Source organism: Narcine bancroftii, chromosome 14, assembly GCF_036971445.1.
Source record: "Narcine bancroftii isolate sNarBan1 chromosome 14, sNarBan1.hap1, whole genome shotgun sequence".
Taxonomy (NCBI): domain Eukaryota; kingdom Metazoa; phylum Chordata; class Chondrichthyes; order Torpediniformes; family Narcinidae; genus Narcine; species Narcine bancroftii.
Genome location: NC_091482.1, coordinates 23,913,459 through 23,939,855, shown reverse-complemented (window position 1 = coordinate 23,939,855; position 26,397 = coordinate 23,913,459). Strand labels below are relative to the sequence as shown.

Below are 26,397 nucleotides of genomic sequence, written 5' to 3'. Positions count from 1 at the left end.
AAAGTTCTAAATTTAGGAAGAAGTAAGACTTGTATTTCCTTTGTTTTTTCTCTCTCTCTCTATTTGCCTCAGCCATGCTTCTCTCTCTGCCCAGGATTCATACTAAAGCTTGTTGGTCACTTCGGTAGATTACTCTGGACCACTTGCTGCTTCTTGGAAAGGTTTTGGTCTTTGGGAGCTGATGGCTCTTCACCTCCCACAGAGGCTTTCTGCCACTAATCTCTTTTATCCTGTGTTAAAAGTTAGGTCGGTTGGGAAGGAGGGTTGGGGGTGGGGGGGTGGGAAAGAACATTGCTTCTTGGTTCAGACACCAAAGTGCTAGAGGATCTCAGCAGGTCACGCAGTATTCCAAGAGAGTCAACATTCTGGGCCTGAGCCCTTCTTCAGGAGTGCCATAAAATCATCCTGGCATCTAATAAAATGATGGGGAAGGAGAAGTGGGAGGAATACAGTCCAACAGGTAAGAGATGATGGGTGGATACAGGTGAGAGGGCTAGAAGCTGAGAAATGATGGGAGCGAGGGGAGGGCCAAGAAAGATTTATCTTTCTGATAGGGAGGAGGAAGGGAAGGAGCTGGGGAGCAGGAGGAAACAAGACAAAGGGAGGGGGGGTGAATGGAAATTGGAGGTCTGATTGGAGACTGCCAAGATGAAATGCAAGTTGCTGTTCCTCCATTTTGTGTGCGACAGTGCATGAAGTCGTGGACAGACATGGTATTATATGGTACGGAATTTAATGGGTTGGCCACTAGAAGGTCCTTGTTCTGCAGCACACAGAATGAAGGTTCTCAATTATACAGACTCCCCATCTGTATCCAGTCTCCCCAGTGTAATGAAGGCTGCATTGGGAGCACTGGGTGCAGTAAAATGACCCCTACAGATTGATGTGGCTTCACTTGGATGGGATATTTGGAGCCCTGAATTGTGGTGAGGGAAGAGATGCGAGCTGGTGTAATACTTCTTCTGGTCACAGGGCTAGGTACCAAGGGAGTGATTGCTGGAAGGAATGAGTGGATGAGTGAGTTACTTTCTGTAGATGCTGTGTGAACTAAGATTTCTCCAGCATTTTTTGTGTACTGCACGAGACCCCAGCATCTGCAGATTTGTTTTCCTGGCATATTGGGTGGAGGCCAACATTACAAGTGGGGAGACGATAAGTGGAAATGAGCATTTGCTTACTGCAAGGATGGGATGTAAGCTTTTGACTTTTTCCAAAAATTACTTGTTACCCAATGCAAGGGCTATTACATAATTATCGCAATAATGGAAAATAACTGTACTCCTAATTGATGTGACAATTCCCGTTCAGTGAGTTAAACAGCAAGGCATCGCAGTGTTAGCTGTGGGCAACAAGAAACATTTCCCTGGTATTCTTGAGTGAATAAAAGTGTTAAGACAATATTAACATGAAAGATTCACCTAGAAGTACTTGCTTTGCTGTCTGCTTGTTACCTTTTCACGCACAGACTTGTTGAACTCTTCAGCATGGAAACAGGCCCTTCAGCCCAATCTGTTCATGCTGACAAAGCTTGTCCAATTTGCCTGCATTCTCATGTTCCTGTCTAAATGTCCTTTTAAAGTTACAATTGTTCCTACCTCACGTTCCTCAGGTTCTTTAAAAATCTTTCCAAACTCACCTTAAATCTATGCTGCCTTGTTTTAGATTTCCCTACTTGGGGAGAAGGGTGGGAGAAGATTATGACTATCAATGTCCCTCATAATTTTATAAACATTGATAAAGCCTTTTCTTGGCCTCCTCAAGGGAGATAAGTCTCAGCTTATCCAGCGTTCCTTATACCAGTCCCGGTAATATTCTTGTGAATCTTCCCTGCCACCCTTTCCAGCTTAATGATATCTTTCCTAAAACTGAATGATGAAAATTGCATGCAGTATTCCAATGTGGTCTCACCAATGTCATGTGCAGTTGTGACATGACGATCCTGCTCCTGTCCCCAGTACCATGAGCAAGTAAGTCAGGCGTGTCAAATGCTGCCTTCGTCATCCTGCCTACCTGTGGGGCCGTTTTCAAGGAGCAACGTACCTGTACCACCCCCCCCCCCACACAAAGTCTCCCTGTTCTCCAACACTCATGATGGTCCTCCCAATCACAATGTAAGTCCTACCCAAAGTGCAACAGCAATTTTGAGTTAAATTCAATCTTCCATTCCTTGGGCCACTTTCCCAGTTCTTCTGGGTCCTCTTACGATCTTAGATCATCTTACTGTCCCTACACCACTACTTTTGGTTTAATTGTCCACTATATCACCAATTCTTTGTATCATGTGCCTTATTTTAACAGGTGAACAAATGTTCCCTGCCCATCACTTTTCCAACTACCTCAGAACTATCATAAACAGGTACCCCAAATTAATTCTTCACTGACTAGATAATGCAACTCTGTTGCTCATCTTCAGTTTTAGTTACAGAGTTGTACAGCACAGAAATAGGCCCTATGGCTCATCACATCCACGCCAAACATTTTGCCAGCCAACACTAATCCCATTTGACTGTATCTTTTTTGAATTGAATTAAATTGTTTATTTACACATGTAGTGAGACACAGTGAAAAGCTTTGTTTTGTGTTCTCTGGAGGCAATTGAATTGAGTACAGGAAGTAGTTAATTAAAAACAAAAGAGCAGTTCTTGCTTACTTAAGCGTACATCGAACTGCCTCAAGCATAATCGTATCTGATTGTACCACCTCCTATAGCAGCGTGTTCCAGATTCCTTTTAAAAAACCCTTCCTTTCACCTTGAGCCGATATCCTCTTGTTTCTTATACCCCATATCATGCGGAAAAATAGTTTGGGCTATCCACCATATATATGGCTCAGATTATCTGGTATACTTTTATCAGGTCATCCCTCAGCATGGTTTGGAGTAGGGAAGACAAGCCCACCTATCCAATCTATCGCCATCTATCCCCCAATCCAGATAATGTCTTGAGAATCTCCAGTGCGCACTCTCCAGCACAATCGCATGCTTCCTGTAACATCGTGACCACCCCGCCACACCATACTACAAGTACAGTATAATTGGTGTCCAACGTTCCAACTGTATACTCTTGACATCCTGTTTAGGCAGCTGCTCAGTGCTTGCTGACAGTCCCAGCTACATTCAGTTGACTGAAGGTATTTGCACTACTCTTTACCTTCATCACAGTCTGTGTAATATCTTTATTCCTCCGGAGGAATCATATCAGGCACAAGCTGTTACTTTTAGGATTCTACAGTAGAACCATCTGTTGACATTTTTCTGCTAAAAATGCAGATTCAACATCCTTCTGTTCTCCCTTCACTGATGAAAACTGAAACATAAATTATTCAACTTTAGTGAACTTTTTCATACAACGAATGCTCCAGCATTTCTATCTAAACCTAATAATTCAAAACCTAACTTTCAAATGTGTTATTTTATACCTGAGACTTCCCAGACACGATCGATTATGTGATGATACTTAAAGGAGTAATAGGGTCAGAGATTTGAGATTTAAAAAAATTATTAGAAAGATTGACAAGGAAGGAATGTGGTGTGTTACAGAGTTCTGTGTTGTGTATTGGTCTATGTGTTGTGTGGTTTTGTGTTGGAAAGTGACCGTTTGCCTTTGAGAGCCAAGGTGAAGGTGGACTGCTGAGAGTGAGAGTGAGAGTGAGAGTGAGAGTGAGAGTGAGAGTGAGAGTGAGAGAGGGACTGGGCATGTGCAAAAGATGATCTAGAAATTTCTGGACTTGGAAGACAAACCACCACTGGGTGTGGCTGTGAAGTGGAAGGAGGCCCAGCAGAGTCATTGTCTGGGAGGCAGTTTGGAATGTTGGGCATTTAAAAAGGGATGAAGATTCTGAAGGCAGCCAGAAAGATCCAGACCAAGCCATTCTTTTTTTCTTTCTCTCTGCAAGCAACACAAGAAGATCACTTCGAATTTTGTACTCTCTTTCTCTCTCTAAAAGATCTTTTGACTTCAGTTTACCAAACAAACTGAATTTTGTTTATGATCTTTACTTCAATTGTAATCGAAGTTTTGTGAGTCATTTGTGTTTTGTGTCTTTTTTTTCTGTGGCTGGTTGAAAACATAACTTAGACTTTGATTACATATGTTATATTTAGACTGGGAAATTTATTAGTTTTACACTGTTATAGAAATTTGTTTATTAACCAGTGGGCATTGTTATAAAAGGGGGGATTTTGAATTAAAGTTTGAAGGTGAAATTTTGTTAATAAAGTAATTGTTCATCTTTACCCTGTGTGATATGCCTTCTTTGTGGTTGCTGGTTTGATCTTGTAACAGGTGTATGTAAAGAATGAAGTGAAATGTAGGGAGTGAAACATGAAAGTCTGCAGGCCCTATGATTGTACTTGAAAATGCGCAGAAATGCTGGAGGAACTCAGTTGGTCTTGCAGCGTCCATAGGAGGTAAAGATATATTCCTGACATTTTGGGCTTGAGCCCTTCCTCAAGGTATAAGCAAAAAAAAAAATGCATTTAGAACACAGAGAAAGCGCTGGGGGGAAAATGAAGAGGAGGGAAAGGATGTAGGTATTATCTGATGAAAAGGAATAAAGAAATTGAAGTGAGCGGTGTTTGGGAATCGAGAGGAAGCTCAGTACCTAGTAACTAGAATCGAGACAGTCACTTTGATTTTACCCGTTGGTGTGATTTCCAACACCTGTACATCAAAGCTGTCAACACCACCAGAAGCTAAATATTCTTCCACCCATCCTGACCAAAGCTATTAGTACTTCCTATTAGTTTACCACAAATTGCATCAGCAAAATCCATTTATTTAGGAAAACAAAAATAATATATGTATTTATTCACTAACCTTCCAACCCCTGCCATCTTTTCCTTACCAGCTCAGTTGGACATCTACCTGTCTCAACCAATCCATAGATTTTATTGAGTAGAGGAGGTTGAAATGTTTGTTAAGTTTAATTACCATTGTAATTATACGTCTTTGATCACAGGATGATTCAAGGAATACCGTACATCTAAATTAAAGTTGGGGGTATCTATACCAAAAGAAATATTGATAAATTTAGAATTTGTCAGTGAGAAGTAGCAAATTATGAACAAGCAATTAAGTCTTCCCAATAAAATATAATGAATCAATTCAGACAATGGAAAAACATCCTCCAAAAATATTTCAGTGCATCTCTGCCACCCTCCCCTGTAAATGAACCTTGCTTTTCTAATATTTGCAACATAAATAACATAATAGACAATAGAAAATACTTCTATGTAGTCGCTGGACATTTATTTTCAAAAGGTTTGCTTCCTGAAAAAAAAATTGGTCATTATGATAGACAACTTGAAGATGAATACAAATAAAATTTCAGATTTGCTGTCTCATGTAGGAAGTTGGAGAAACATTAAATGGTTGATGTGAGGAGAGTGCTGGATAAGGTCAACCCATGGAAAGCTGCCGGACCGGATAACAGTCCCGGCAGAGTGCTCAAGGGATGTGCGTCTTAGCTGGCAAATGTTCTTACTGACATCTTTAACATCTCCCTGAGAAGCATTGTGGTCCCAAAGTGCTTCAGAACTGCCACCATTGTCCCTGTGGCGAAGAAGTCACCTGTGTCCTGCCTCAATGACTACCGTTATGTCTACTGTCGTGAAATGTTTAAAGAGGCTCTGCAGAGGTTGTATTGAGAGCGTTCTGGAGCAATTGCATCACCGCCTGGTTTGGAAGCTTTACCACCTCAGACCACAAGACCCTGCAGAGGATAGTGAAGTCAGTGGAAAAAAAAATTGGGGGCTCTCTTCCCACCATGACAGACATCTACAATGCACGATGCATGCAGAAAGCAATAAACATTGGGAAGGACTTCACACACCTCTCATGTAAACTTTTCTCTCTTCTGCCATCTGGTAGGAGGTACTGTATGTTGCACCTGGTCCCTTACGTCCAGATTGGGCAAGTTTTTCCCTTAAGGTAACAGGCTCCTGAATTCCCAGAACATAGGTGGATAGTGAACGGTGGACTTTTATTGTAGTTGTCTTAATATTTTAACTTGTGTTTATGTAAATTAGCTCCGTGGTCGTGGAGAAATGCTATCTTGTCTTTACTGTGCAATGCATGGCATAAACGACAAATAAAGGTGACTAGTCTTGAAATTAACTTTTATTGAATTTAACATTTTAATTGAATAATGATGCTGACAGATGAATTACTTCAACTGACCTCAAAACATTTTGCTGCTGGACTTTCATTTGTTCTCACATCTGATGCTTCAGTGTCCAACAATAGTCGGCCGGCATTGATGGATCCCTGATGCTGCTTTTCCATAATCGCAATGTCCTGGTGAAACCATTCCATGTTTGTCACTGACTGCACCAAGATCAGCAGGGAAGAAGTCCAAGTGCGAATGGAGAAAATGAATTTTCAATGACATGATACATTTCATGGTTTGTTTGCTTGAAGTTGATTTAAAATATGACAGGGAATCACAAAAATAGGTTATATCTTAAAATACACCCAAAACTGTTCAGGAAGCAAAAATCTTCATTATCCAATGCTATCATTTTTACTGAAGTGTTATTCTCAGCCCATTTTAAAAAGCTGGACTACAAGCACATGGAGTGCCTGATTTCATTGAGCATGGAAAGGATTTTGTCAACTCCAATAAATTTAACATTTCTCTTAAAGCCTTGAGGGTTTTATTTTATAATGTTCTAGTGATTCTTCAGTAACAGCTAACATTTCAAATCTGTATATTTTTTAAGTGGCTGTGGGCAGTGGTTTATGGTTAATTATTTTTCTGCCAGGCTTTTAGCATTATCTTGGATAAGATCGAGATGCAATTTGGACTAAATCTTAGTGCTGAAATTATTCTGTCAGGCATAATGGTCTCTTTAACAGTAACTGGCAAGACAAAACAGTTGCTTGTGGTAGTACTGTTACTGTACATTAATACTGATGGAAATATATGAAGTTAAGGCTTTTGTAACATGAAAGATGTTTCATATATTGCTTACACTTAAGAAAATAAATATATTCCCTTTATCAATTCCCAAAATGTACATTATATTTTGTACAATATTACATAGTAGAATCATTTGTGTTTATATCCTGTGAAGTTTCTTAATTCTATTCCTTGTTGTTGGAAGTCTATCATGGAGGATCTTTCCTGGGCCTAACACACACATGGCATCATGAAGAAAGTATGTCAGCAACTCTACTTCTTGGAAATTTGAGGAGATTTGGTATGGCATTGGAAACCCTGCCAAATTTCTACAAATGTGTGGTGGAAAGTGTGCTGACTGGATGCATCATGGTTTAGTGTGGGAAGCCCTGAAAAAGGTAGTGAACACAGCCCAGGACATCACAGGCAAAACCTTCCCCACTGTGGAGACTACAATGAATGCTGTCGTCGGAGAGCAAGGATCCACACCACCCAGCACATGCTCTCTTCTTACTGCTTCCATCAGGAAAAAGGTGTCAGTGCCACAAAACTCGCACCACCAGGTTCAGGAACAGCTGCTACCCCTCGACCATCAGACTCCTCAATGACGAACTCAATCAGGGACTCATTTAAGGACTCTTATTTTTTTTCTCTTTGTATGGCACAGTTTGTTTACATGTGTGCCATATGTAAACATGTGTAAGTTGTTTATATATTTTTTTGCATTGCTTATAAGTGCTAATTCTGCCTCACTCATAGGAAAAAGAATCTCAGGGTTGTATGTGATGTCATGCATGTACACTGACAATAAATCTGAAATCTGAATCTGCTCTTTTTAGAAGGAAGACATAAACAAGGAAACTTCAAAACTCAAATTGTCAAAGCGTGCTGTATTGAAAAAAGAAATGGGAGAACCAAGAGAAATGATCACACCAGCACTTAGGAATGCACTTACAAAGCAAGGTACAATTGTGAGAAAAGATACTTTAAGTTGGCTGTAGATTTGCATTTTGATTGTCTGCATTTGGCAAGTTTAAAGTTTTGTTTAAACTTCAAAAAGAAATGCATTCAGGACAAAAAGATTAACTAATGCTTGTTCATGGTTATTTTATTGACCCTATTTGTGCTTAAGGTTCTGTGGCCTCTATCTTCCAATTGCCTTTTTTTTTTCAGTTCCTTGCTTGTTAATCATCCTGCACATTATATCCATGCAAGTTATGGAAATTCAGTCTTACAGAATTCATATTGCCTATTGTCACAACAGCTCAATGGCCGATGCCACCTCATCGGCCCTGCACTCTGCATTAGATCACCTGGACCACTAAAACACCTACATCAGGATCTACATAGTTCCTTGACGACATTATCGTACCAGAAAAAATTGTAATCAAACTCGGGAGTTTGGGATTCTGATCATTGTTCATGACAATAAATTTTGATTCTCTTTGCAGTTGGATTCTCAACTTTCTTATTGGGAGTGTGGATCAGTAACACCACCTCCTCCTCCTGACCCTCAGCACTGGCACAGCTAAAGGTTTTGTTCTCTGCTCTATTCCCTATGGAGATTTAAAGCCCACATTGTATTAACTGAAGCTGACCAAACTTCTCTCATTGGTATCTGTTGTTTTCTACTCTTTGGAGATTTTTTTTCTCATTCTCTAGAGGTACGGATATTGCTGCAAAGACCAGGTATTATTGTCCACATTTAATTACCTAGATAAAGGCAGGATGATATGTGACTTGTAGTTGACAGTGACGTTTCCATAAACCTGCTTGGTTTTTTTTTTTGAAAATTTAATTGAAAATTTTACAGATTTGTACTTTACAAGCATGCTCACCTTATTTTTTTCAAAAGAATGGTGGTAGCAAGTTTGAGAGGGACTGAAGAAAAGTCCTTGTCAAGTTGCTTTGTGGCATCATATAGATAAAATGTAATGCAACCACAGTCAGCTAGTGGTGGAGAGGATGGATAATTAAGGAGATGGATTTGCTTACCAAAGCAGAATTCATACATTTTCACATGGAATTGATGCACGATTAATTGGCCTCTAAATACCTCTGTCTATTTTTTAAAGACATGTTGGTTGTTTTCAAACTCCTGGTACTAACCCTGTAGTTATAGGAAGCTAGAGCAAGGCCTTTTATTCCACTGAGGCCTTATTAACAATCCCTAACGTCGAAGTACTCGAGATGGCAGAGGTCGACAGCATCGCGTCCACGCTGCTGAAGATCCAGCTGCGCTGGATGGGTCACGTCTCCAGAATGGAGGACCATCGCCTTCCCAAGATTGTGTTATATGGCGAGCTCTTCACTGGCCACCGTGACAGAGGTGCACCAAAGAAAAGGTACAAGGACTGCCTAAAGAAATCTCTTGGTGCCTGCCACATTGACCACCGCCAGTGGGCTGATCTCGCCTCAAACCGTGCATCTTGGCACCTCACAGTTCGGCGCAGCAACCTCCTTTGAAGAAGACCGCAGAGCCCACCTCACTGACAAAAGGCAAAGGAGGAAAAACCCAACACCCAACCCCAACCCACCAATTTCCCCCTGCAGCCGCTGCAACTGTGTCTGCCTGTCCCGCATCGGACTTGTCAGCCACAAACGAGCCTGCAGCTGACGTGGACTTTTACCCCCTCCATAAATCTTCGTCCGCGAAGCCAAGCCAAAGAAGAAGAAGAATCCCACTTTCACCTCAATTTTATTTTTTTGTACTCTCTCATGAATGTGAGTATTCATCTCAGAGCAACCCGAGTCTCTGGCACTGTGAAGCTTTGGTTCAACAACTGCATTTCCTCGTGTTGCCTTGCAAACCGATACTATTTTTTTAAGGCACTGGAGTAAACTCCATACAATTGCATGAATTTGATTTAAGTCCCTTTGTTTCAGATTTCCACATACATGAATCATTTTCAAAATCTGATGGTATTACATTTATGGGCTTATTTCCACAGAGGTATGGGGTGTAGTGATGTCTTGTATTTCCCAATTCTAATTCAAAACCATTGTACAATCGCAAATAATTGAGTTGAATATTTTTTCGATGGAAATAACTTTCCTCATCTCTAAACATCTAGTTTTATAATATAGGCTTCTTACTGAGATGATATTATTTTCCCATAAGCTTGCATTTGTGTGAAAGCTTCACTGGGCTTTAAAATTTTAGGCCAGATCACAAAATTTATGAGTCTACAGGCTAACTTGATTTATTAGCTCATGCCTTCTTCTGTCAGAAATAATTTTTAAAGATGTGAGAGTTTGATAATTGACATTGGTATCCATGTCTTGTAATGCATCAATCTTTTTTGTTGTGTTGCTGGATGCTTGTGTGGCAGTGTTTTTAAAATGTCAAAGGTTTCCACTTTGTGTCAAAATTGTGAGGGCATTATCTGGTAAGGGTACTTGTACAATATTCTCTCATGCTCCCTCGACTCTGCCCCAGATATAATGTCTCTTCCCTCTTCATTTGGCTACATAGCTCTTCCAACCCAGACATGTTAATACAGTAACATCTTCAATGGCAGTCGGTCACTACTATTGAGTGTTTAGCAAGGTACCAGCATATCTACCTTCATGGTCTGGTTGCTGTAGGTAATGCTTCATGTAGATGTTTATTAACCATTACCATCAAGATGCCTTAGAGATTGGAATTTTGTATACTAATGCAAAAAAGGACAAAGGAAGTTAGTGATAGGAATTCCTGTAGTTTAGAGATAAGTTATTAAATGAGTGCTGTGTAATCTTGGGTTCCGGCTTTTCCAGATGAATGAAGGTCCCTGCAAGCATTGAGCTAATGTAATCACAGATTCCATCAGCACATGGATTGGTTATTCGCAGCATTCCCACATTAAGTAATGATTAAATGAGTTCTGCAACTTGTTTGATGGCAGCTAATTTATCTGAGTTTAGTTGTGATAAATCACAATTTCCAGTTTAGGAAATCTGTTCTCTGAAACTTTGGTTTACCGAAAAGTCTACCAACACTGCGAGTTCATTGTCATCTGATTGTACAGGTACCCCTGGGGGACAGTGTGTTCCGAATTTTGCATTTTTCCGGATTTCGGAAAGCCAGATTTAAGTCCACCCGAATTGTGCTGCCGAATCCACCCCTTCCAGTCGCGCTGACGTCTCCCCCCCCACCTTGCCCGCCCGACTCGCTGTCGGTCTCTCCCCCTCGCCCGCCCGACTCACGCTGCCGGTCTCTCTCCCCACTTACTGGATTTTGGAGCTTTCCAGATTTTAGATGTGTACCTGTACAGTGTTTACACATAGGGTATCTCTGGACCGTGGTGCACACAATTACACTCAGTACACCCTGTACATAAACGACATATGTACATAGCGACCTACAATAAATATATGTAAAAATAATTTAAGGGATTCTAGAATTGTTCAACAGTCTCACTGCCTGTGGGAAGAAAATGTTTCAGAGCCTGGCAATCTTGGTTTTTATGCTCCTGCACCTCTTCCTTGAACATAGTGTTTCAAAGATATTGCGTGTTGGGGGGTAAGGATCCTCAGTGATTCTCTGAGCCCTCTTTAAGCACCTGTAGGTATTGTCAGGGAAGGATGACCCCAGTGATCTTAGCATTTTTTAATCATCCTTTGTACTAAGCTTCGATCTGATGCTTTGCAGCTATCATACCACACTATGATGCAACCAGCCAGGACACTTTGTATTGTGCTCTTGTAGAATGTTGTTAGGATGGTGGCCGATAGCCTTGCCTTCCTCAACCTCCTTGAGAAGTGTAGGCACTGTTGCCTCTGCCTGACTATGAGGAGATGTTGTGGTCGAGGATGGGCCGTCCTTTATACTGATGCCAAAGAACTTTGTGCTCCCCATTCTCTCTGCGACGGAGCTATTGACATGTAATGGGAATTGGTTCTTCATCCTCTTGAAGTCCACAATCATTTTCTTTGTTGTTCCCTCGTTGAGATTCTAATTGTTGCTCTTGCACCACTGTACAAGCCAATCCCCCTCCTTTCTGTAAGCAATATTGTTGCTGATGAGGCTGACTGCTGTTGTGTCATCTCCCAACTTGTTGATTCTGTTGGAGCTGCACCTGGTAGTGTGCCAGTGTGATGTGGCTTGAGGTTTAGCTGCCAACCTGGACAGCCTGTGGTCTTTCAATCAAGACCTTCTGCATCAGTTGCAGTGAGGGATACGGAGTCCCATTTAGGACAGTTTATCCACCATCCCGAGGTTTGATTGTGTTAAATTTTGAGCATTAGTGAAGGTGAGTGCCATTGGACAGTAGTCATTTAGTCTAGCTACTGTACCTCTCTTGGGCACTGGAATGATGGTGGCTGCCTTGAAATCCCCACTTTGCTGCCTGATTGCCCGAGCGGTTTCCGTCCTCGCTGCTCTTTGGGCCATCTAATTTCCTGACCTGAAAGGAGTATTCCATGCTCTGAGGAGTGCATGGACCTAGCCATGGCTTCTGATTCACCCTGGCTATGTAGTGTTTGGTCACCGTGACACTTTCTATACACTCGCCTACGTAGCTTGTCACTGTGCTTGTATACTCATTGAGGTTGATGTAGTCATTGAAGATCACCATCTCCCTGAACCTCCTCCACTTAGTGGTTCCAAAGCAGTACTGCAGCTCTGCTGTGGTTTCCCCCGTCAAGTTCTGATCTCCCTGTAAATTGGTTTGACTTGTCTCACCAGTGATCTGTATGCAAGGGTTAGAAGAATGGAAATGTGGTCTGAGTTTCTGAAGTAGGGGCAGGAGACTGCCTTTTATGCTCCCAGGACATTTGTCTACACCCTATCCTCTATCCTCTGGAAAGTTTACAAGCTTTTGGTTCCTTGACAGGACTGTTTTCAGGTTGGCATGGTTGAAGTCACCAGTGATGATCATACATCTATCTGGGTGTGTTGCTCGGGCTTCACTGATGACCCTGTAATCTTTCATTGCTTTCCCCCTCACTCGCAGAAGAATGATCATGAACTGCTGTGATTCTCTGGGTAGGTAGTAAGGCTACATCTCACTATTAAGAGTTTTAGTACTTGCTATTGAGGTAATCATGTAAGAAAATGGGATTAGATACAAGAATGTTTATCTTTCAGATGACATTAGGCACTTATACACAGCCGCTAAAGAGCAGAAAATTTCCTGAAATTTACTGCTCCAGTGGCAGTGTAAAAATGTTGAGATGGAAATTTCACCTTGTATTTTTACACTGGGATCCCTACACATTTTTACGAAGTGGCTGCAGTGTAAAATGACTGCAGCCACTCCGTAAGAAGCAGGTTTAATTAATACAACTATCCCCCTTCAAGAAACTCCTCAACACAGGAAGGCTTTCTAAAAGTGCCCCTGTGTAGACAACCGCATTGGGAGGAAAGTATGTTAATTTTTTTTTCGGAACAATTCCAAAGTTTCTGTAAAAATGCCAATTAGCACTGAGGGATGTCCATTGTTCCTTCGGAGTGAATTGGAATAGGATTGTGTAACTTTATCCTGATTTAAAGGCGATTATTTAATTCTAATTAAATCAGGTCAGAATTTGTGATGGTTTTTCGATAAAGCAAGTCAAGTTTGAATCTCGTCAGAAGGGTTAACATGACTCAAAACTAGCAGCTATCCGACACGATATTTTGTGGATCTCTGTGCAAATCCTCATTGCTGTAGTTAATTGAAGATTTACTTCACTGTTGGTAACACAGGCATCTGCTGCTGGAATCTTCCCCTACACCTTCCCTGCCCCATCTTCACGTGCATTATTTCAAGCAGGCTGCACAGAAATGTTGACATTTTAATATAAAAGTTGATTTTTTAATTAAAGTTGAGAAATAAAGCAAATCCAGGAGCCACTGGTTCTGATGACTCAGTTGGAAAGCCCATTTTGTTAGTGCATTTTAATTTCTTGTCATTTCCCCAACAGCCAAGCTTTTTTCGGTAAAACCAACGTTGCCCATTCTCCAAGGCCCCACCTAAGTGAGAGGCAAGAATTTGGCGTGAACTCTCAGGGACAGAAAATTATTTAAGACCTGCTGGAATGAACAAAGAGGCCTGTTTAACTGTGACACTTTCCATTATATATGCTTTTAGACCTTTGAATTCTTTGGCTTATAACCATTCAAAATGATGGAATGCCCAGACAGTATTGAAATCCTCAAGGCCATGAATCAAGGGTATACAGAAGTTCTGCATAATCAGTGGAAGGATCAAACCACCTCAAACTCCCCACCTGCCTGCCACATAGGGTTCTCCTGCCCCATCGATAGATGAGCCTGCACTTCTCATAGGGCCATCTTGGAACCCACAAAATTAGATTAAAAGTAAATCATCCTCATTCCTAAGGGAATGTCAAAGAAGATTTTTTTTTTTGCTGTTAAATGTTTATCTTTTTATGTTTTTCATTACCACCTTCAAACTGGTTTTCCTTCTTTAAAAAAAGCTTGGAAATTTCTTTAAAACAAAAGAAACTAAAATGTAGAATATTAATTTATTTATGTATATTTTTATAAACTCTTATTTTGCATTAAATAATGGAGGAAAACAGTAAAAGGGACTTGCTGAGGGAAGTATATGGATAATAAAGAGGAAGCCCTGTTGTTGTCTTTTTTCAGTTTCTCACTTGTAGCTTAATTTCTGTTCTTCAGCCTTTCTTGTTTCCACATCATCTTGCCTCCTAAATGTTACATGCTTAACAAACACGCAATGAAATTGAAATTGCACCTAAAAATGGCAGCATACCAATTGCAACGTTTGAAATCCCAACAATGTCATTGGAAAGCCCTGAGGCTTTTTTCACATAACACTCTCCAACCCAGAGCAGGTGTTAAAAGGTCCCTGCATACATGCCTAGAATGCCAGCTGAGAATGGTTTTGTTGAATGTCACTACTAGTCACATAAAGTAATTCTATGGGTTACAGATTCAGCATGAGATTGATATAATGGTGTACAATACTTGTCACTGTTGAGGACTATAAATTTAGTTGCACTTTTTTGACGTAATTTGATGAAAGGCTGAAAAATCACATTACTTGGTACTGTATATTGTTGTTTTGTGTGCCCGATGGAGATGTGGGGGGGCTGGTAGTCAAGGTGGGGATTTCATCGGATGCAAGGATCGACAACGAGATAGACAACAGACTCACCAAGGCAAATAGCGCCTTTGAAAGACTACACAAAAGAGTCTGGAAAAACAACCAACTGAAAAACCTCACAAAGATTAGCGTATACAGAGCCGTTGTCATACCCACACTCCTGTTTGGCTCCGAATCATGGGTCCTCTACCGGCATCACCTACGGCTCCTAGAACGCTTCCACCAGCGTTGTCTCCGCTCCATCCTCAACATTCATTGGAGCGATTTCATCTCCAACATCGAAGTACTCGAGATGGCAGAGGCCGACAGCATCGAATCCACGCTGCTGAAGATCCAACTGCGCTGGGTAGGTCATGTCTCCAGAATGGAGGACCATCGCCTTCCCAAGATCGTGTTCTATGGCGAGCTCTCCACTGGCCTCCGTGACAGAGGTGCACCAAAGAAGAGGTACAAGGACTGCCTAAAGAAATCTCTTGGTGCCTGCCACATTGACCACCGCCAGTGGGCTGATATCGCCTCAAACCGTGCATCTTGGCACCTCACATTTCGGCGGGCAGCAACCTCCTTTGAAGAAGACCGCAGAGCCCTCCTCACTGATAAAAGACAAAGGAGGAAAAACCCAACACCCAACCCCAACCAACCAATTTTCCCTTGCAACCGCTGCAACCGTGTCTGCCTGTCCCGCATCGGACTTGTCAGCCACAAACGAGCCTGCAGCTGACGTGGACATTACCCCTCCATAAATCTTCGTCCGCGAAGCCAAGCCAAAGAGAAAGATATTGTTGTATAACAATATCTACAATTAAGATCTATTTACCAGCTCTTCAATAAATTGTTAATTCCCTTTACTTAAGGATTTTAAATTATTTAGGAGCACTTATCTAGAAAGAACCACATTGAAATGCTTCGGTTATGGCACAATAAAATAAAGCACGTACTACCAAGTTACATACTGTATTTGACAGTGATTAATGTGTTCCATTTTTTGGCACTGACATCCCTTACGCTGACAAAGATTCATCACCAGTATAATTTCACAGTGAAAATACATGCACTGACCTCACAGTCTTGTTAATTGTGGAAAATAATCATAATTTCACATTGGCCAGGCTTTACCGTATTTTTGAGCGGTTTATCACTCGTGGCTGAATTAAGTTGAGCTGAGATTGATACGAGAGCAAATGTGTTTTGAAAGTTATTTGCATGATTGAAAGCACACCTGGAATTTATCATTGCTGCTGAGATTTTTTTGCTCCCTCAAGAACGTTTTGCATGTTTGTGAAGTCAAAAATATCATTAAACTGCAAACAGCTGTTTAATGTTTTTTAATGTATTCCTATTTGAGGCTTGCAATCAATTCTTTAGAATGTACAGTATCTTTTTCTGCATTTAAAATGATTAATTTTTATTTTTGCTACTAATATTATTAAGCTCCTGTCTCCTGAATGTTGTTGAGGTTCACTAATCACTGCACTAAATGTTTATAGTCAGTGGGAAGCTGTTATCAACTTGCATAAATAGTCATTTCAAGGGCATTTGGGTGTTAAACAAAAGGCTACTCTAATGTTGATGACTTAGTGAGACTATATTGGTTATATGTTGACATTAGAAGAAAAACAAGTAGCAAAATGATTCTACTGATGGGCTTCAAGGAAGTGACTTGCAGCAAATATCGAATCATAGAATTGCAGTGGGACCAAAACAATCAACTGATTGTATAAGAACAACTGGACAAACTGTTCTCTCGTCCTTGGTGCAAAACATGCAGACGTACAACCAGACATACAAATAAACGATACATCTGTACATTATGTACAGCATATATAAATGTTAGAATAATACAGTAAAATCCGTTATCCTTAATTCAAGCGACTGGCAAAAATTGTTTTAATGGAAAATAGGTCAGTAAAAAAATATGAAAATTTAAAATTGCCGACCTCTAGCGGTTACTTTGGCAAACACACAATCTCAAGCAACTGGGAAAATTCAATTATCTGGCATCTAATAATCCCCATAAGTTCCAGATACCAGGGTTTTACTGTAAATGTGATTGCTAAATAAATTGTAGGGTCGTGGAGGGTTTGTATGGGCAGTTCATTAGTCATTCAGTAGTCTTGCTGCCCATGGGAAGAAGCTGCTCCTCAACCTGGTTGGTTCTAGTCTGTTGAATTCCTTTCTAATCCTGTGGCCCTACAAATTAGTGTGCCTTTTGCTTTTCATGTACAATTTGAACAAATTTGTTAATTTGTAGGATCAATATGTTTTAATTGAAGAAGTAAGGTATATAAAAAGGATTTTAAAAGGCTGGATCAATCATATACTGTGTAATTGAGTAAAGCTTTAGCCTATTTTGAACAGCTTTAAAATTAGCATGCTTTCAACATGATTAGACTTCAGGAATACTTTCGTGGTTCTGATATTTAATGTTCTTGGAAGGAAGTTGGATAAAAATTCAGTCATTGCAGTGAGCTTTATAAGGGGATGCATAAATTTGGGTAGTTAACTACTCTGAAGAATATGCCTCCTCGCACTTGGTTCAGGCAAGCAGAAGTACAATTCCACCTCCAGCAGATCACCTCCGAATCGACAATGTTCTACCATGTGGTAGAATGTTCTACCAGAGACTTGGACTTTCTGTTCATATACCTGGATGACATACTCATTGCAAGCAAGGACCACGAGGAACACAAGGACCATCTCCACAGACTTTTCACCTGCCTGTCAGAGTTTGGACTCACGGTCAACGTGGCGAAGTGCCAATTCTGGAAAGTCTCCATGAGGTTCTTGGGCCACACTATCACCGCGAACGGGGCAGTACCATTGGCAGAGAAAGTTGCAGCCATATGCCAGTTGCGACACCCTCAAAGGCCTCCAGGAATTCACGGGAACTTCTACAACTGATTCATCCCGGGGGCGGCTCGCATCATGAGACCACTGTTCACCATGATATTCCTAGCGTGGACGGAGGAGGCTGATGCAGCTTTCACTGCGACAAAGAATGCTCTGGCCATCGCCACTTTGCTAGTTCATCCCAGATCCGACGTACCTATGGCACTCACTGTAGACTCATCGATAACTGTTATCGGGGGCATCCTTGAGCAATCTGTTGAAGGTCAGTGGAGGCGGCTGGCCTTTATCAGCTGTCACCTTCACCCCCCCCCACCCCTGAACAAATACAGCGCATTCGACAGGGAGTTCTTGGCACTTTACCTGGCTATCAGGCACTTTTGGTATTTGCTGGAGGGCAAGCCGTTCACAGACCACAAGCCCCTCACCCACGCCTTTGCAATTGCCAAGGACCCTTGGACAGCACGCCAACCATGCCACGAATCCCATATACCTGAGCTCATCACTGGCATCCGGCACCTCGCCAGCAAGGACAATGTTGTGACCAACACACTCTCCCAGCCTACATCCAGTCCTTATTCCCCGGGCTGGACTACTCCCAGATGGCACAGGCCCAAAAAGAGGACGAGGAGACCCAGGCTTTCCGCCCAGTCATCACCGGCCTCCGCTTTGAAGACCTCAGCCTGTCGGACAACCTTAACATGCTCCTGTGTGATGTCTCCGCTGGCACACTGCACCCGGTTGTGCCTCATAAATGGAGGCACCAAGTTTTCAAGACCTTTCACAACCTCGAACACCCCTCCATACAAACCACAACCCGTATGGTAGGGAAGAGGTTCGTGTGGCACGGCTTGAGAAAACAAGACTTGCAGATGGCACGTAATTGTCAGGCATCAAAATTCACCGTCACGTCAAGCGCCCAGTTCGACCCTCCAAAGAGACGGTTCGAACATATACACGTCGACATCGTAGGCCCAATGCCTGTCTCCCTGGATGCCCAATACTTCTTCACAGTAATAGACCACTCCACGAGATGGCCGGAGGCCATAAGCTAGCACTGTGGACACAGTTCGCAATGCTCCTGGGCCTCTAGCCACCGCTTATCACCCCCAGGCCAACAGACTTGTAGAGTGTTTCCACCACTACATGAAGTCAGCCCTCATGGCCCATTTAAATGGCCCCAATTGGGTGGATGAGCTCCCCTGGGTCCTATTGGGCATCAGGACGACACCTAAAGAGGATTTACAGGCATACTCCACCGAATTGGTTTACGGCGCCCCATTAACCCTACTGGGTGAATTCTTCCCACCGTCCCGAGAATCAGGCACCAAGGGGAAGGCATCATTACAAGACCTACGGGACAGGTTAGCCTCGTTTCCACCCCCCCCCCCCTCACACCATGGATGCCGGCGTCCATCCCCAAAGACTTATCAACTGCAGAGTTTGTATTCGTCCACTGCGGCCTGCATTCTGCCCCCCTCCAACAACCTTACGAAGGCCCATACAGACTGAAACCTGCACATTTGGACCTCAGCCAGCAGATCGTACCAGCACAGCCCAAGTGCCAGGGGTGACCGCCTAAGGGCACGACCCCACAGCGCCCAAGGGCAGCAGGACACTAAAGCTCGTTCTGGGGGGGTTGTGTGGTGGCGCACATCGTGACACAGATGAACCGGCTCCATGTTTGTCATGGCCACGTCAAGATGGCGCCCTCGGGTTTTGCTTCCCTTGCGGGCGGAGGGGCCATGCACGTGCACTCGGTGCATCGCCACGTTACTGCCGTTATTGAAGGTTGGCTTATAAGGCGTAGCGTGGGTTTTTTTTTAAATAAACAGTTGGAAACAAAACTGACTCCAGCGTGCAGTTCTGTTCTTGTTTCCTCCACGTAGCTACCACTCTATAACTACTTTATGTAGCTTGTAGTAAATTGGTGGAATGGACTTTCAGGAAGCAGTGGAGGCTGTTGGTGTGGTAGAAACTTTTTTGGGAACAATTAAATAATTGTATGATGAAGGTTACATTGATCCTGGGAGAATGGACTGCGGGATCTTTTCTGGTGTTGTGCTTTCAAATCTTACTTCCTATAACATCAAATGTTTTCAACCTCGTGCCTGAGTGCTAGTTATCCCTGCTTTGTCTTTGTTTATTGTTTCTTCATCTTCCACTTCTTCCTTGTTGTTAATACCATCTGTCAAAATCCACTGATACAAAGTACCGTGTGAGAGGGCACTTCATCCAACACTAAATGCTCTTGCTGCTTGCCCTGATTTCCTTCCGCTTACAAAATAAATGTCCTTATCTGTCTAATTAAAAGTTTTTTTTCTACTGTCATTTATCCATGGGATATAGGAAATGTCTGGTGTGCGGAGCATGCCACTTAGCCTAATTGTTGTGTTGATTAATATCTGTCAGTTAAATCTACCAGGATAATGGTTTTAAAGTTCCATTTGAAAACCTCTAACTATATAAAGGAAAATAACATTAAAAAAATCACTAAATATACAACCCACTGAAAACCATCAACCTTCGTGTGTGCAATCAGATGCTGATAAATGTAGATTCTCCTCTAAGTACTGTGTAAATAAAAACAAAATTTAAAACCCAGGTATATTTTTTCAAAGAAATATGAAGAAAATCTGCAAATGCTGAAAATAGAAACTCGATCTGTAAAAGGAAACAATGATTTTTAAATTCTCATTAATATACACCTCATCTTGTACTACATTATATAAAGCAACTTTTTCTTGTTCAGAATTCCTGTTAAATGCGTCTAACAAGCTGACAGGCCTTTTGCTTGATTCCTGGCTGTTTCGCCTTTTATTTGCCGCATCACCTCATCCTGTTGATACCATATCACCATTAATTTAATTACTGTTAATACCAAATCATTTGACTTTGTTGCTTGTGTTTGAGGTTATGGAGTCTGAATAAATAATCATTTGGTTTAATTGTGTGCATTTTCATGGCAAACAACTACGATTATATTTCAAATCAGACTTTGTTGGTTTCAGCAATTGCAGATTTCTGTTCATCTTTCCTTTTGATTTAGAAATACAGTTATACCCTTGCAGAGCTATTTGTTGTGAATGAGCAAGTCCTCAGATTGGAAAATAGGTGGAACAAACTTTTGACATTCTTAATGTAAGAATAGCCCCTTTTACACCACACTTAACTGGGACACTGCAGGTGTTCACACTTGCAAGGAGCCATCCCTGGTGGGGGGGGGTTTAGGACTGTTCTACCTTCTACCGGTGACGTCATGACGCATTGAGCTACGGTGGGCCTGCCCTAAATCCCGATCAATGCATTATGATCTTGTATTTGAACAAAATATATCATGCTTCATTATAACATAATTTAGCTTTATTTACAGGACAATATGAGCCCTTCAGCCCCTGTTGTTGATGTGCTGACCTATAAGGGACTGTGGGGAAAGTGCCAGCAATAAATAACAATAGTGGATTATTTTTAAACAGCGTGGAAAAATTGGTAGTTCTATCGCTTACAATTCATACAGTGTGGGAAAGTTGGCAATGCTACCGTGTTAAATATATAAATACTATAGGGAAAAAGTGATGGCGGACCTGCCCTTCCAGAATGCCGTGCAGCAGAGAAAGAGCTGTATTCATGGAGCACTCATGGAGGGGTTTCTCTGCCACATGGCATTCTGGAAGTCAGGTCTGCCATCGCTTTTCCCCCACAGTCTTTATAAATAACACTACCACGCTATTTAAAAATTGACTGCTATTTCTATTTTTTGTTATTTAAATCCTCCCCCCACCCCCACCACCGCTGCGACTTTCCCACGGAAAAGTTTATGCCTTCATTTTAAAGTGCGACTTTCCCACAGAAAAGTTTATGCCTTCATTTTAAAGTGCGACTTTCCCACGGAAAAGTTTATGCCTTCATTTTAAAGTGATCTCTCAATCTGAGTTTTGTTTCTCCAATGAAGAGGCGATCCCATCATGAACTTTGCAATTCACTAGAATTCTGTGGTTATTTTTGAGAACTTGCTATGACAAGTGGTAGGCACCTGTATATCATAGTTAGTTTTGTACACCCATGATGCTGAGTGGCTTCAACTCATGTAATTATTGCACAGCTGCCATTGTCAATGGCATCTTTTTCTCGACACAAATGTTTTTGTTTGGTGATTTCAACTGGTGAGTATGCTTGTACTATCAATAAAAAGAGGTTGAAGGCTGGTGTTTGTTTGTTATCAGTGGTTCCTATTAATTAGACCTCTAACTTTTCAGCTTCCTAACACCATTTATAAGCAGGTTATGAACAATGTTAACTTTTATGTTCAAAGAATGTGGAAGGTTTATTTATTGTAATTTGCTGATTTTATTAATTGGATATTACGTTTAAATCATAAATGACCCCAGTAACCAAGAGACTAATCCCTTTTGGAGTTGTTTCTTAAGCATAGTTGAGCAGCTATATTAATAACAATTGATGCATGGTACTTAAATGCAAGCTATAAGATTTAGATCTCGATCAAGATGCTTCCTTTAGTGTTGAGGGGGATAGCCTGTGAGGAGGGATTGAGTCGTTCGGGACTTTTCGCACTGGAATTTAGAAGAATGAGAGAGGATTTTATAGAAATGTAAAATTATGAAAGGAATAGATGAGATAGATGTGGGTAAGTTTCCATTGGTGAGTGAGACCAGTACTAAGGGACCTATCCCCAAGATTTAGGGGAGTAGATCTAGGACGGAGGTGAGGGGGAACTGCTTTTCCCAGAGGATGGTGAATCTGTGGAACTCTCTGCTCATTGAATCAGTGGAGGTGACCTCAGAAAATATGTTGAAGACAAGGATGGATAGATTTTTACATGGTAGGGGAATTGAAGGATATGGTGGGAAAAGCCAGGTAGGTGGAGATGAGCTTCTCAAATCAGCCATGAGCTCATTGAATGGTAGCGCAGGCTTGATGGGCCGGATGGCTGACTCTGGCTTCTATTACTCCGGTTGTTTATACAAATTGGAGTTGATGATAGAGGACAACGTTGTTTCCTCTTTGAATTCATGAAGTGACCTATATTCAGAGTTTTGTGTATCATTTGAGACCCTGTTTCGTTTTCATGAGGTTTGTTTTGGAATTTTAATCCGTCATGTTTCAGCAGTTCTACTGTCTTATTTGTACGAAAAATCAGTCTCAGTGGAGTTGCTGAGGCTAATGTTTCCCTCCAGAAATATTGGAAATTATTTCCTATTTCCCAAATATCCCCTATTTATGTTGAAAAATGATCTTGTAATACATTTAAGGAAAGACTGGATAATTACATGGAGGGGAGAGGATTGGAGGGGTATGGACCAGGTGCTGGTCAGTGGGACTAGAAGAGTGGGGATTTGTTCCGGCATGGACTAGTAAGGCCAAACTGGCCTGTTCTGTGCTGTATATGGTGATATGTTTTGTAATTCTTGATTTTTAGCTATTGTATATACAAGTACACAATCCTTTATCCAGACATCTAAAATCCGGAAAGCTCCAAAATCCACCAAGTAGGGAGAGTAACAGCGACAGGAGTCGGGCGGGCGAGGAGGTGGGGGGGGGGAACCTGCAGCACGAGTCGGGTGGGCCGGGGGAGGAAGGGGGAGACCCGGCAGCGCGATTGGAAGGGGGTGGGGGTGGATACGGCAGCACATTTCGGGTGGGCTTAAATCTGGCTTTCCAAAATCCGGAAAAATCCGAAATTTGGAAAACACTGTCCCCCAAGGGTTCCGCATTAAGGATTTCCCTGGCTCCATGAGATGCAGCAGGTTTCTACTGTCTTGGCTTGGGGTTGTTGGCAAGTAGGCGAGTTTCAGGCTTGACTCTATTACCCTAGTTTAAAAGAAGGTTGTTCTTGAGAAGTTGCAGCCACTCATTCACCTATTTTAATATTTTATGGCAACGGTATTGTGCTCTTGTAGCTATAATGCATAAGTGTTAGGGTTATGTATTTGGATATATTATTCAGAGGAATTGTGTGTTGTTTCTCTTTTTACTACAGAAATTTTTTGTACACTTGTACAGTGTTACTTAGGTTGCCCTCACATTTCTGTAAGTAGTCATGGTAGGATTAAATATGCTGTTTGTTCATAGTTTTAGTATTGTAGTATAGCCCCTTTAATTGGAATCACTTCAGAGCATTATGCTTCAAGGTGCCTAATTTGTCAAACCTTTCAAAAGAAACAGTGGAATAGTGGTGGAGCTGAGTGCATCATGTACGTCTCCACAGGAAATGGATTAAAATGAAAAAGTGGAGGATATTTCTGTGCTATTAGTGTTTTCCGAATCATGGGTCCTCTACCGGCATCACCTACGGCTCCTAGAACGCTTCTACCAGCATTGTCTCCGCTCCATCCTCAACATTCATTGGAGTGACTTCATCCCTAACATCGAAATACTCGAGATGGCAGAGGCCGACAGCATCGAATCCACGCTGCTGAAGATCCAGCTGCACTGGGTAGGTCACGTCTCCAGAATAGAGGGCCATCGCCTTCCCAAGATCGTGTTATATGGTGAACTCTCCACTGGCCACCGTGACAGAGGTGCACCAAAGAAGAGGTACAAGGACTGCCTAAAGAAATCTGTGCCTGCCACATTGACCACCGCCAGTGGGCTGATATCGCCTCAAACCATGCATCTTGGCGCCTTACAGTTTGGTGGGCAGCAATCTCCTTTGAAGAAGACCGCAGAGCCCACCTCACTGACAAAAGACAAAGTAGGAAAAACCCAACACCCAACCCCAACCAACCAATTTTCCCCTGCAACCGCTGCAACCGTGTCTGCCTGTCCCGCATCTGACATGTAGGCCACAAACGAGCCTGCAGCTGACGTGGACATTTACCCCTGCATAAATCTGTGGTCCATTTCGGATTTATTGTCAGGGTACATGTGTGACATCACATATATCCCAGAGATTCTTTTTTCCTGCAGGCATGGCAGAATTGCCATGCAAAAAAATATTGTACTCACATGTAAGCAAATAAAGAACTGCAAACAAACTGTGCAAAACAGAGCGAAAAAGAGTGCAAAAGTAAGAGTCCTTGATGAGTTTGTTGTTGAGGAGCCTGATGGTGAAGGGGTAGCAGCTGTTTCTGAGCCTGGTGGTGTGAGTCTTGTGGCACCTAAACCTTTTTCCTGATGAACAGAGCAACTGCTGGGTGATGTGGTTCCTCTCCGGTGGCAGCATTCCCTATAGAGTTCTCGACCGGTGTGATGTCTTGGGTGTATCCACCTCCATTTGCAGGGCTTTCTGCTCAGGGGTATAGATGTCCTTGATTGAGGAATTGAGAACGAAGGATTTCAGAACTAAGGCTTTCAGCTTGTGAATAAAGAGTGCTAAAAATTCAAGATGAAGAGGTCTCTTTACTCCGATGACTTGAATTTGGAATTCTCTCACTATCAACACAGGTGTACCTCAGGGATACGTTCTTAGCCCACTGCTCTTCTTTCTATACAGCCATGACTATGTGGCCAGGCACAATTCCAATGCTACCAACAAATTTGCCGATGACACCTTGGTTGTTGGCAGAATCACAAACAGCAATGAGGAAGCGTCCAGGAGGGAGAAAGATCAGCTCGTTGAGTGGTATCACGACAACTTTGCAATCAATGTTAGCAAAACCAAGGAGATGATTGTGGACCTCAGAAGGAAGTCAGGAGAACACGATCCAGGCCTCATTGAAAATTCAGGAGTGGAGAGGGTCAAGAACTTAAATTCCTAGGTATCAACATCTCCGAGGATCTGTCATGGAGCCTCCATGTTGATGCAATCACGAAGATGGCTCACCAGTGGCTACACTTTGTGAGGTGCTTGTGGCAAATCAGTGTGCCACAAAAGACTCTCAAAAACTTCTACAGGTGTACCGTGGAGAGCATTCTGGCTGGTTGCATCACTATCTGGTACAGAGGTGCCAATGCTCAGGAAAAAAAAAACATTCCACAGGGTTGTTAACTAGGCCTGTGACATCATGGGCACAAGACTTCACTCCATTGAGGACATCTACAAGAGACGGTGTCTTAAGAAAGAAGCCTCTATCTTCAAGGGCCCCCACTACCCAGACCATGCCCTCTTCACTCTGCTACCATTGGGAAGGAGGTACAGGAGCCTAAAGGTAAGCACTCAACAGCACAAGGACAGTTTCTTCCTTGCTGCCATCAATGAACCAAGACACTGCCTGACTTTGACTTTTTGTATTCTAGTCTTATTTATTTTTGTAAGGTGGTTTATATGAATGTTTGCACTATGATGCTGTCACAAAACAACGAATTTCGTGACTTGTTCATGACAATAAATTCTGATTCTGCTCAAGCACAGTGAATGCTCATTGGACAGACCACAAGACTTGGCAAATTTTTGGGCACTAAGGAAATTAAAGGATATAGGGAAAGTGGGAAATGAGGGGGAAAAAAATCATCCATTATTTTCTTGATTGGAGTGGCAGGCTAAAAAAGAAGTGTGGTTTATTTGTTTTTTTTCTAATATATTATTACACCAAGTGTGACAGATTATGTTGTGTTTGTATTGTTTATAGCTATGTTTTTGGGAGATAAATAAGTGCAGGTTTTTTTAGTGTAGGCCACATTCAAACACTTCAAA

General features: G+C 42.0%; 1 protein-coding gene across 6 annotated transcripts in view; it reads left to right on the top strand.

Moving 5' to 3' along the window:
* The window catches only part of tyw1 (tRNA-yW synthesizing protein 1 homolog (S. cerevisiae)), a 125,870-nt gene that overhangs the window by 21,791 nt on the left and 77,682 nt on the right, over positions 1-26,397 (top strand). For 4 of the 6 annotated variants that reach the window (XM_069912061.1, XM_069912062.1, XM_069912063.1 and 1 more), the window contains one exon: positions 7,740-7,863. In XM_069912061.1, coding sequence (XP_069768162.1) covers positions 7,740-7,863 — 124 coding nt within the window. Of the gene's footprint in view, positions 1-3,935; positions 4,019-4,283; positions 4,409-7,739; positions 7,864-26,397 lie in introns of those variants that run through there. The other 2 variants (XM_069912065.1, XM_069912064.1) reach the window with 2 other exon arrangements.